The sequence below is a fragment of the Thalassophryne amazonica genome, chromosome 3 (assembly GCF_902500255.1).
Source record: "Thalassophryne amazonica chromosome 3, fThaAma1.1, whole genome shotgun sequence".
Taxonomy (NCBI): Eukaryota; Metazoa; Chordata; class Actinopteri; order Batrachoidiformes; family Batrachoididae; genus Thalassophryne; species Thalassophryne amazonica.
The window spans coordinates 128,599,458-128,611,536 of record NC_047105.1 but is presented as its reverse complement, the minus strand read 5'-3'; the positions used below and the strand labels follow the sequence as shown (position 1 = coordinate 128,611,536).

The 12,079-nt window shown below is 41.3% G+C and overlaps 1 protein-coding gene across 1 annotated transcript; it reads left to right on the top strand.

The window, feature by feature from the left end:
- Window positions 1-6,749: 6,749 nt before the first annotated feature.
- Window positions 6,750-7,820, top strand: LOC117507561 (zinc finger protein 98-like; the record flags this gene model as incomplete). The annotated part of the gene is made up of 1 exon (XM_034167424.1): window positions 6,750-7,820. A coding segment is annotated over exon 1 (1,026 nt), but the record flags the coding sequence as incomplete, so codon positions are not given.
- Window positions 7,821-12,079: the final 4,259 nt, after the last annotated feature.

Below are 12,079 nucleotides of genomic sequence, written 5' to 3'. Positions count from 1 at the left end.
TCTGTCCCAGCACAGGGACATTTTGGTGTTGTCTCTCACTTGTGATTGGGCAGCAGAGCAGCAGATGATAAAATCGGCCTGTTTTTAGTCTTTCCTTCACTTGGTCAGTGACTCTCTCTTTCTTTTGTCTGTTTTAAACTCTTTCTACAAACATGTCTGAAGTCCAGCAGTTGAGGGACATGTTGAAACTACAGTGAACACCTGCTGATGAAGGAATGATCACAGACCAGGGAGAAGAAATGACTCATTTAAAAGAAGAGAACAAAAGAGGTAAAGGGCTGGATGCTGTTTTTAATCAGCCAAATCTCTTCTACACAGCAGTTTTGTTCACTCAGCTTTGTTTGTGTTACTGATACTTTATAACATGTTGTTGTAACAGTCAAATATTCCTCATTGGTTATTCCTCCAGTGATTCTGTCAATACTTACACAACAGGATGAGGAAGATTTTAATGAAAGATAGATGTAAAATTTCTCCATATTCTGTAAAATCTCTGGATAATTTATTCCTGAAGGAAAGTGATGTCACCACCCTCAATGTTTTGACTCCCTTTGTCCAAGATCAGCAGGGACTTTGAATATAGAAATGAACAAAGGTAACTGAAAGGATTCTGGTGGCAGTGATTTGTGTATTCTTCCACGTAGAGGTTTGGTTCATTTTGATCCAACACTTGGCTAGTGCCAAGTGTTGGATCAGTAACCTGTTGTACACGGAAGAGCAGCTCTGGTTATGAGCAGATGAAGAAGAATTACCTTTGCTACCAAAATTTATTCATCACTTCAATATTAATTCAAATCAACATGACTTCAATGAATAAAATCTATTATTTTCTACAGCTCCCATCAACAACCCAAACTAGGGAATGTTTCCTTGGTAACTTCGTAGCATTAATAGCTGGCTTTGCTACCAGGCGCGACATGTCGACCTGAGTAGTGTAAATGTGGAAGTGTGCAGAAATGTGGGATCTAAAAAAAAAACTTCAGCATTTTCTTTATCTGTAAATCTGTTCCTTAATCTCTTCCTCTTTTATGGGGGGGTCTTGAAGGCTTTTGATGTAAAGCAGCTCTTCTGCTATGTTCATGTAATTATCAGAGCCTCAATAAAATCAGTAACTGGTTGGTATCAGAAGAATCTGTGCTTTAAATTCTCCGTCCCCCAGTTGTCTTTTTAATATCAGATGATGGGTCTTCAGTCCTCTGTGCCAAAGTGTTACGAGCCAAACAAAGATCAGAAATTTAATAATAATACATTTTATTTATACTGCCCTTTTCATCAGTGATCTCAAGGGGCTACACTTTAAAAAGATAAAACACAGGCAAAAAAACAAGACAAGCAGTCATATATTCAAATGGAAAGAATTTAAAATAAACATCTAAAAGGAGGGACCATAAGTTTTGTTAAAAATAAATGTCTTTACACTCCTTTTAAACCAGTCAGTGGATTGTGGTGCCCTCAGGATGTCAGGGAGGGCATTCCATGAGCGTGGGGCAACAGCACAGAAGGCCCTATCTCCCATGGTCCTTAGCCTAGTTCTGGGTGTGTGGAGGAGATTTAAGTGAGTGGGGCGCAAGGAACGTGTTGTGTTAGGGGGGTTGAGGAGTTCTTTGGGGTGGGGGGCATGTCCATAGACACATTGGTGTGAGGAGGGAGATCTTGTATTCAATTCTGGTGGAGACGGGAAGCCAGTGGAGTGAGTGGAGGATGGGGTAACGTGCTCATGTTTGCGCACTCTCATCAGGATCCTAGCTGCATTGTTCTGAATGTATCGGTGCCTCTGCAGGCTCTTACTAGGGATCCCGATGAGAAGTGCATTATAGTAGTCCAGTCTGGAATCAGACAAAGGCATGGACCAGCTTTTCAGCATCTGAGAAGGAGAGAATGGGGTGGAGTTTGGAGATGTTCCGGAGGTGATAGGAGGAGGTCTTGCAGAGGTGGTTGATATGAGATTCAAAAGTGAGTTGGGGGTCCATTTTCACACCAAGATTTTTGACTACTGATGAAAGAGTGATATTGGAGCCAGAGAAGGTGATGCTGGTTATGGGTGATGATTTGGTCTGATGAGGAGTCCTGACCAAGATGGCTTCGGTTTTGGAGCTGTTGAGTGTGAGGAGGTTGTGCTCCATCCATACCTTTATCTCCTCCAGACAGGTGGTGAGTTGTGATGGGGATGGCGGTGATGATGGGGGTGGAGTTGTAGCAGTGACATTGATATAAAGCAGGGGTGCTCAAGTTCGGTCCTCGAGATCTACCTTCCTGACACTCTTAGTTGTCTCCCTGTTCCAACACAACTGAATTCAATGAAAGACTCGTTCGCAGGATTTTAATGAGCCTTTCATTGGATTCAGGTGTGTTGGAGCAGGGAGACGACTAAGAGTGTCAGGAAGGTAGATCTCGAGGACTGAACTTGAGCACCCTTGATATAAAGCTATGTGTCATGAAAAGGATGGGACCAAGGACTGACCCCTGAAGAAAACCGTACTGTGTGTGGGTTTGATGTGGAGTGACCCATGGAGATGTATTCTGTCCGGTTTGTGAGGTATGAATGGAACCAACTGAGGGCATTGTCAGGGAGTCCAGTGGTGAAGTGGAGCCGGGTGAATAGAATATCATGGTTGACGGTGTCAAATGCAGCAGATAGGTCGAGGAGAATGAGGAGGGAGGGGGATCCAGCATCAGAGGACATCAGGAGATCGTTTGTAACTCTTATGAGTGCAGTCTCTATGTTGTGGGCGGGGTGGAAACCAAACTGGAATTTTTCATAGAGGTTATTGTGTTTTAGATGGTTCTGAACCAAACTGGAATTTTTCATAGAGGTTATTGTGTTTTAGATGGTTCTGAAGATGGGTGGCCACTGCTTTCTCAAGTACTTCAGATATGAAGGGGAGATTGGAGATGGGCCTGTAATTTGAAAGGCTCTCTTGGTCAGGAGTGTGTTTTTTGAGGTCTAATAATGGCTTTCTTTAACACGGAGGGGATGTGGCCAGTTTGGAGAGAATGGTTTATAACCGGTAATCAGGGGACTTAGGATAGTGACAGTTTTTTACCAGGGAGGTTGGGAGGGGGTCCAGGGCACAGGTAAAAGGTTTCATCTTCCTGTTGATATTTTGCACCTCTTCTGCTGAGGGTTGGGAGGTGGCAGATGTTGGGGGAGCTGTTTGGGTGGGGGGACCAGAAAGAGCAGAGCAAATGTGTGCAATCTTGGAGGTGAAAAAATCCATTAAAAGGTAGAACTGCTCTGCTGTAGTACCAGTTACTGGAAGGGATTGTGGTTTGAGGAGATGGTTGACGGTGGAGAAAAGCTGTTTGGAATTTCCTGGATTATTTCTGATGACATTGGAGTAGAATTGTGACCTTGCGTCTTTAAGGGTCTGTGAATATTGTTGTTGATGCTTCTGGTAGATATGGACAGTGAGGCCAGAGGTCTTGTAGCACCACTCAAGGACCCGAAAAGGAAATTTGTTGCTTCCTCTCAGGGCAGATGTTCTCCACCGATGGTGTGGCACAGTTTTTGTTCAACTCTGCCTCTGTCAAAGGTTTGTCATGTTTAGTGATGAACTTGGCCACTTCCCAGCCTGATTTGGTGATGTTTTCACGATATGTCCCCTCGAAGTAAGCGGTTCTGCACCCTTGCTGAAAACGGTCTGATCAAAGAACTGCCTCCGTTTCCTGACTCCTCTGTTTTGCCAAAAGGCTGACTGAAAGTCATTCTCTGTGGGCTCAGTTTCCTTCCACACCCACTCAGTTTTTGCTTTGACAACCACCAAGTTTCTGAGGAAAATCAAGTCAATGGATCCAACAAATGTTGTTGGTTTATTGCCGGGATGCTGCCTCACTGTGATGTTGATCTTATATTTAAGTCCCACTGCTCTTAAAAGTTTTACTAATGTAATCTTTGCGACTGTGGTCCCAGTCGCTTCAGGTCATTGACCAGGTCCTCCCGTGTTCTGAGCTTTCTCAGAATCATCCTTACCCCACGAGACGAGATCTTGCGTTGAGCCCCAGACCAACAGTCGTTGCCTTCTCACCAAGCTGCTTGCCTATTGTCCTGTACCCTAGCTCGCTAAAGGTGTACAGTTTTGTCCCTGGTGTCCTTAGGCCGCGTTCACACCATGCGATCAGATGCTACAAATTCACGGGGGTCGCGTGGCAACGGACGCGCCTCCTTCGCTCGGTGTGTCGCTCTGCTTTTGCTGCGAAAATTTGCCCCGGTGCATCATCAAATAGGAGGAGCTTCCATTCCACTCGCCGGCTCCGGTTGTCAGTCAAGTTAACATGACAGACCTTGATCACATGGAGCAAGTTGTTATGGAAAGCTGACAAACGTCATGAGACGTTCCCAATTCAGGGAGTATCATTATTTGCTGCACGAGCTGCGTCTGGATGATGGCCGCTTTCAGCGGTCCTTACGCCTCTGCGGGACCCAGTTTGAGGACCTCCTGTCCCATTCACGCACGCACATATAAGCAATAAAAAAAAAAGAAACTCTGATGCCTGCTACGGGGCTGCTCCTTGCTCTTCCCCGAAAAACTCTGTCATAATTGTGTTTAGAAACCAGTCACCATTTGCTTTATTATACATCTGTGTAGTTAATAAGTAAAATAATCTCCATGGACGATTCGCTCGCGTGCGCGCACGTAAAGAAAAAAGAAACTCCGCTCCTGCTGCTGTGGTGCTGCTGCTCGCTCCAAAAACTCTGTCATAATTGTAAAATAAAGGACAAAAGAGAAATAAGTCCTGCTCACAGGCTGCTACCAGATACAGGACATGTTCACATCTTCAGTCAAACTCCAGACATCTCCACGTCACTACATATCAAATTAAATCAATTTTATTGATATAGCGCCAAATCACAACAAACAGTTGCCCCAAGGCGCTTTATATTGTAAGGCAAAAGCCATACAATAATTACAGAAAAACCCCAACGGTCAAAACGACCCCCTATGAGCAAGCACTTGGCGACAGTGGGAAGGAAAAACTCCCTTTTAACATATTCAGTCCCTGATTGGTCATCGCGACGTGACGAGATGAAAAAGTTCCGATTTTTCAACTTGGGGAGGAGGGCTACGCGACGTGATGCGACGCAATATCACGCCACAAACGCGCCAATTGCTCAAAATCGCTTCACTCGCGTCGCGCTGCGTGACTTGGCATCAAAACGCATCGTTCCTTAGGGATTACATGGCAACCTGTCGCTGCTGTTGCTCACGTTGTGCCCGGTGTGAACACGGCATTAGACAGCTGTTTGGTCTTGGCCATGGGGGATAGGTTGGAGTGTGATTGATTGTGTGTGCGGACAGGTGTCTTTTAAATAGGCAACGAGTTTAAACAGGTGCAGTAACGATTTCAGAATAGGAGGACTTCTTAAAGAAAAACTAACAGGTCTGTGAGAGCCAGAATTTTTGCTGGTTGGTAGGTGATCAAATACTTGTTTCATGCAATAAAATGCAAATTAATTATTTGAAAGCCATACAGTGTGATTTGATTTTCAGATTCTTTTTTCTTTTTCTTTTTTTTATTCTGTCTCTTGCAGTTGACGTGTACCTAAAATAAAAATCACAGCCCTCCCAGTTCTTTGTAGGTGGGAAAACTTACAAAATCGACAGTGGACCAAATACGGATTTGCCTCACTATATGTCAGCAACAAGACCTTGAAATCTGCTTCTTTGAGTCACATGGAGCCAGTAAAAGGAAACCAGAGTGGTTGTGATCAAATCTCCAGTTTTTCATCAAAACTTGAGCAGTAGTGTCTGTCCTGTTTGTAGACATCCTATACTATTTTGTACTACAATTGTGGAAGACAACTATGTGAATTAAAATTTGTGAAATTTAAAACAAATCTTGATTATACATCATAACTTTATCAGTTCCATCAGTGCAATAATTTACTGTCGTCAGGTCAAACTCACCACACTGATACTTTATTTTAATGTGTTGTTTTAACATTTACTGTTAATTTAATTTTCTTTTCAGACATGCAGCCGTTCTTGGTGATAAAAGAAACAACTCTCCCTGAACACCAGGAATGGAATCTGAGTGTTGACCAGGAGGACATTAAAGAAGAAAAGCTGTGGATAAGTCAGCCGGGAGAGCAGCTTCAGCAGCTGGAGGAGGCAGATCTCACGAAGTTTGGTTTCACTACCATCCCTGTGAAGAGTGAAAATGATGATGAAAAACCAGTGTCATCACAGCTTCATCAAAGCCGAAGTGATGAGAGCACAGAGGCTGAGCCTGTAGCCAGCAGCTCATCTGTACACAGAACACTGACAGTAAAAGCTGATGGAGAACATGATGGAGGACCACAACCAGTCAGCAAGTCAGGTCAAAACAGTCATTTACAACCAGGTACCATTGACAGGACTTCAGACAGTTCTGGAACTGAGACTGATGACGGTAATGACTGGAAACAGACCAGAGAACTTCAGTCGAGTTTTAAATGTCAAAAAAATACCAATATTGTTCCTTCAGGCAGCACTGATGAGAAACAGTTTAAAGGCACTAAATGTGGAAAAGCTTCTGGCTACATGAACAACTCAGAGCAACAAAAGGAGAGGCAAGCAAGAGGAAAACAATTTAGCTGTTCTGATCAGACTAAAAGTCAGAAACAGGAGGACACTCTGAACAAACACATTGGAATTAAGACAGGGCAAGAAACATTTGGCTGTTCTGAGTGTGGTAAAAGATTTGGACAAAAGGGCCACCTAAACACACACATGATAATTCATACAGGACAAAAACCATTTGAATGTTCTGAATGTGGTCAAAGATTTAGACAAAAGAGCCACCTGAATGGACACATGATAATTCATACAGGACAAAAACCATTTGGGTGTTCTGAATGTGGTCAAAGATTTAGACGAAAGAGTCACCTGAATGGACACATGATAATTCATACAGGACAAAAACCATTCGGCTGTTCTGAATGTGGTCAAAGATTTGGACTACAGAGCAACTTGAACAAACACATGATTATTCATACCGGACAAAAACCATTTGGCTGTTCTGAATGTGGTCAAAGATTTGGGCAAAAGGCTACGCTGAACGCACATATGATAATTCATACAGGACAAAAACAATTTGGCTGTTGTGAATGTGGTCAGAGATTTGGACAAAAGGCTACACTGAACACACATAAGTTAATTCATACAGGACAAAAACCATTTGTCTGTTCTGATTGTGGTAAAACATTTAGACAAACGAGCAGTCTGAAAACACACATGAGAATTCATACAGGGCAAAAAGCATATGTTTGTTCCGAGTGTGGTAAAACATTTAGACAAATGAGCAGTCTGAAAACACACATGACAATTCATACAGGGCAAACAGCATTTGTCTGTTCTGAGTGTGGTAAAACATTCAGACAAACGAGCAGTCTGAAAACACACATGATAATTCATACAGTGCAAAAAGCATTTGTCTGTTCTGAGTGTGGTAAAACATTTAGACAAAAGTGCAGTCTGAAAAGACACACGATAATTCATACAGGGCAAAAAGCATTTGCCTGTTCTGAGTGTAGTAAAAGATTTGGGAACACGGCCCACCTGAAGACACACATGATAATTCATACAGGGCAAAAAACATTTGTCTGTTCTGAATGCGGTCAAAGATTTGGACGAAGGAGCACTCTGAACGCACATATGACAATTCATACGGGGCAAAAAGCATTTGTCTGTTCTGAGTGTGGTAAAAGATTTGCACAAAAGGGCCACCTGAACGCACACATGATAACTCATACAGGGCAAAAAGCATTTGTCTGTTCTGAATGTGGTCAAAGATTTGGACTAAAGAGCACTTTGAACAGACACATGATAATTCATACAGGGCAAAAAGCATTTGTTTGTTCTGTGTGTGGTAAAAGATTTGGGCGAAAGAGCAACCTGAACACACACATGATAATTCATGAGAAGTGGAGCAGGAGATCAAAGGCAGTTTTTGAGGAGAGGAAAGGTCACCATCTTGAAAAGAGCCCTCTGATACAAAGTCAGTAATGTTAAGGGTGCAGCTTTAGACCCCATGTCTGGGGCCCACTGCACTCTAGTAGAAAGAAATTCAAGGCAAATGAAAAACGTCAAAAGACTGACAGCATTGCACCACCATTAAGTCGTGGCTTTCACAAAAATATTGAACGGAGAAGAGGACACACCAGACTGGCTAACGACTGGGAACACAAGCCTACTTCCAAAGACCAAGGAAACACAGCTTCCCAACAAGTACAGACCCATCTGCTGCCTAACAACAGTGTACAAATAGCTGACAGGAATCATAACTGATGCCATTTATGAACATCTGGTGGCTACCTGGAAAATGAGGAACCTGGAGGAGGAACCTCAGCATGGCTTGGATTGACTACAAAAAGGCATTTGACAGTGTGCCACACTCCTGGATCATGAGGTGCTTAGAAATCTACAACATCAGTGAGGAAATAAGATCTTTCTTGAGAACACAAATGAACAAGTGGAACACCACCATCACCCTCAATCACACAGAGGGACAAATAACAATCCCAGACATATGAGTTCAGAGAGGGATATTTCAGGGAGACAGCCTTTCGTCTCTTATCTGCTTAATCATGGACCTGCTCAGCAAAACCCTGAATGAGCATGACATCGGTACGACTTAAGTAGAGACAGAGGAAGGAAAAAACAAAAACTTGTGAACCATCTGCTGTTCGTGGACGATTTGAAAATCTATGCCAACACGAAAAAGGGAGTCAGTCAGCTTGTGCAAACTGTCCATAAGTTCTCAAAAGACATTGGTATGGAATTTGGACTGGATAAATTCTCAAAATGCACAATCACAAAAGGTAAAAAGACAAAAACCGAAAACATACAATTGGATGAAAGGAGCTACATTGAACATCTGGCTATAGACTCCACATAGAAATACTTGGGAATTGAACAAAATACTACAATCGAGCACAAGAAAATGAGAACGAAAACAACACAAGAATACCTAAACCGCTTAAAAAAGATCTGCAACAGAGTTGACACCAAAAAACAAGATCACAGCCATAAACCTGTTTGCAATACCAGTGGTGACCTATGGGTTTGGCATAGACTGGCCACAGCGTGAGCTTAATAAGTTGGTCACGAAAACCAGGAAGATGCTCACCCTCCACAAAGCCACATACAGAAATCAGTGCATGGACAGAATATATCTCCCTCGCAGAGAAGGCGGTCTGGGTCTCACTGAAATCAACCAGGCCTACAGAGCATTGATAATAAGTACTGGACAGTACTTAAAGAGCTCTGAAGAAGAAATTGTGAAAAAGGTCGCACAACACCACGAGAAGACCTTATCTGAACAGACCACAATCACTAAACTGGCAAAAAACTTTGGCAGAGAACTTCTACAAGAGAGAGAAAGCAACAGTCTCACGCCTGCAACAAAACTTGGAAGACAGACCAGAGAACAATACAGCAAAAGAGAAGGAAAACATCGAGTGGAAAGATGGAAACGGCACAAAAGAGCCGGATGATTCCAAGAAGAACTCGAAAAGGAATACATTAACAAAGTTGGATCAGTGCAGTGGCAAAAAAAAATAGAGAACTCGGTTTTGATGGAGAAAGGAGCACAAGATGAGGGACTTCTAACAAATGGCTTCAAAAAATGGCAGGGAGAGTGTAAACCATCTAACTTCAGCATGCCAGATCCTCATGGCAGGCGGACATTATACATCCAGACACAACAAGATCTGTCAATATCTCCACTGGAAGGTATGCAAGGAACTGGAGATGGAAGTCAAAGAACATGTCTGGGAGCACGAGCCAGCACCAGTGTCATCCAACGGAAAAATAACTGTCTTCTACGACAAAGAGATCCCAGCAGGAAGACATATCGAAGGAGGTGCAATCAAACCTGATATTGTCATCTGGAACAAGCAAGAGAAAACAGCCAAAATCATTGATGTGACAGTCCCCAATGATTACGGCCTGAATCGAGCGGAAAGGGGAAAGATCTCGAAATACCAAGACCTGAAAAATGACCTACGAACAACATGGTCATTGAAAGACATCAATATCATCCCAGTTGTGGTGGGGGCAACAGGCCTGATGAAGAAGAACCTGAAGAAATACCTTGAGGCAATCCCCGGTCACCCAAGTGCACATGAGGTGCAGTTGTCTGCAATTAAGGGAACGATCACCATCTTGAAGAGAGCCCTCAGATACAATGCCAGCTCTGGTTAGGATAACTATAGAGCCTAGGGTGCAACTTTAGACCCCAGGTTTGGGGCCCACTGCATTCTATTAAAAACACATCAAAGATAAATGAAAAAACAAAGACACACAAATGAAAGAAATTGATAGAGGTATTACAGTTCCTCATCGCTGTGACAGATTTCCTTCAGCTGGTTCAGAACTGGTTTTTACCATTGTGGACTAACCAGTACACTGAACAAGCACTTGATTGTTCATATGGGACAAAAACTATTTGTATCAAAGATTATTTAAAACAGTTTTGTCAATCTTTTAATATAATTGCCATAACGGAAACTTGGCTTGCAGGGGATTGATAAAACTACAAGTTGGAGGGTTATTAATTTAATCATCTGAATAGACAAACTAGAGGAGGAGGAGTGGCATTGTACGTTGACAAAAGGCTTAACTACAAAATTAAATATCAAAGGACTATGGCTGTGGAAAATCTTTTGGAATCCATCACAATCGAAATATTTATGGAAAAAGGTAAAAATATAATTATTAGCTGCATATATGGAGCTCCTGGCTCTAAAATTGAAGAGTTTCAAAATTGGACAGATTTTTTTTTTTCACAGATGTGTAATAAACGAGTATTTGTCTGTGGAAATATAAACATTGATCTCAAAGTTTTATGTGAAGGCTCTCAGTTGTCCAGTTGGTTTCCATAGTAGAGAAGGTTGAATCTTTGATTATACTGGGTTGCTTGATGCGAGGATGTTGCGCTTCTAATTGCAGAAGCTTCCTTAGCTAAATTTCTTGCTGACTTGTCTGACTTCTGTCTTGACTCTTGTAGAGAAGAATAACGAAAGCCTCTTAAACCCGTATCAGCATAAAGTGACAGAGGATTTCATTAATACTATGTACAGTTTAAATTTATATCCAAAAATTACTAGGCCTTCAAGAATAACTTCAGATTCAGCTACTCTCATTGATAATATACTTACAAATGATACCAATACCAAAACATTAAGTGGCTTATTAATCAATGATATTAGTGATCATTTACCAATTTTTATAGTAACTGATCTAAATTTCAATAAAAAAAATGTATGGAGAAAATACAATATTGTAAGCGAATAATCTGAAGAAGCTTTCACTGCCTTAAAAAATGATTTACTTTTACAGGATTGAAATCCCATCTACGAGAAGCAAGATACAAATTTAGCATATTCCGAATTTGAAAACATTTCTCAATATATACAATAAAACTTGTCCAATTATACAGTATAGGAAAATTAATAAATATAAAGCTAACCCATGGATAGCAAAACGTCTTCAAAAGGCTTGTAACAAGAAAAATATGCTATACAGAGAATTCATTAAAAGTAAATCAAGAGAGGCAGAGATTAAATATAAAGACTATAAAAATAAATTAACTATTATGCAGAACTGTAAAAAAAAAAATCTTACTTTGAAAAAAAATACTAAACAATAATAAAAACAACATAAAGGAAACATGGAAAATACTGAATAGTATTATAGCAAATAAACCCAAATCAAATAACTACCCAACATACTTTACTTATAACAACAAAGATGAATACAACATGAGCCAAGTAGTGAATAGCTTCAATATTTTTTTGTTAATGTTGGGCCAGATCTAGCAGCTGATATTCCACACAGCACATGGGAAAATCAATTAATTGTCAGAAATCTTCACACAATGTTTCTTGGCCCAGTAGATGAAAGGAAAATTATTAATGTAGTTGGTACATGTAAAAGTAAAAAAATCAACTGATCATAATGATGTACATATGTCCGTAGTAAACCAAATACAACCCCAATTCCAATGAGGTTGGGACATTGTGTAAAATGTAAATATAAACAGAAGACAATGATTTGCAAATCCTCTTCAACCTCTTTCAACTGAATACACCACAAAG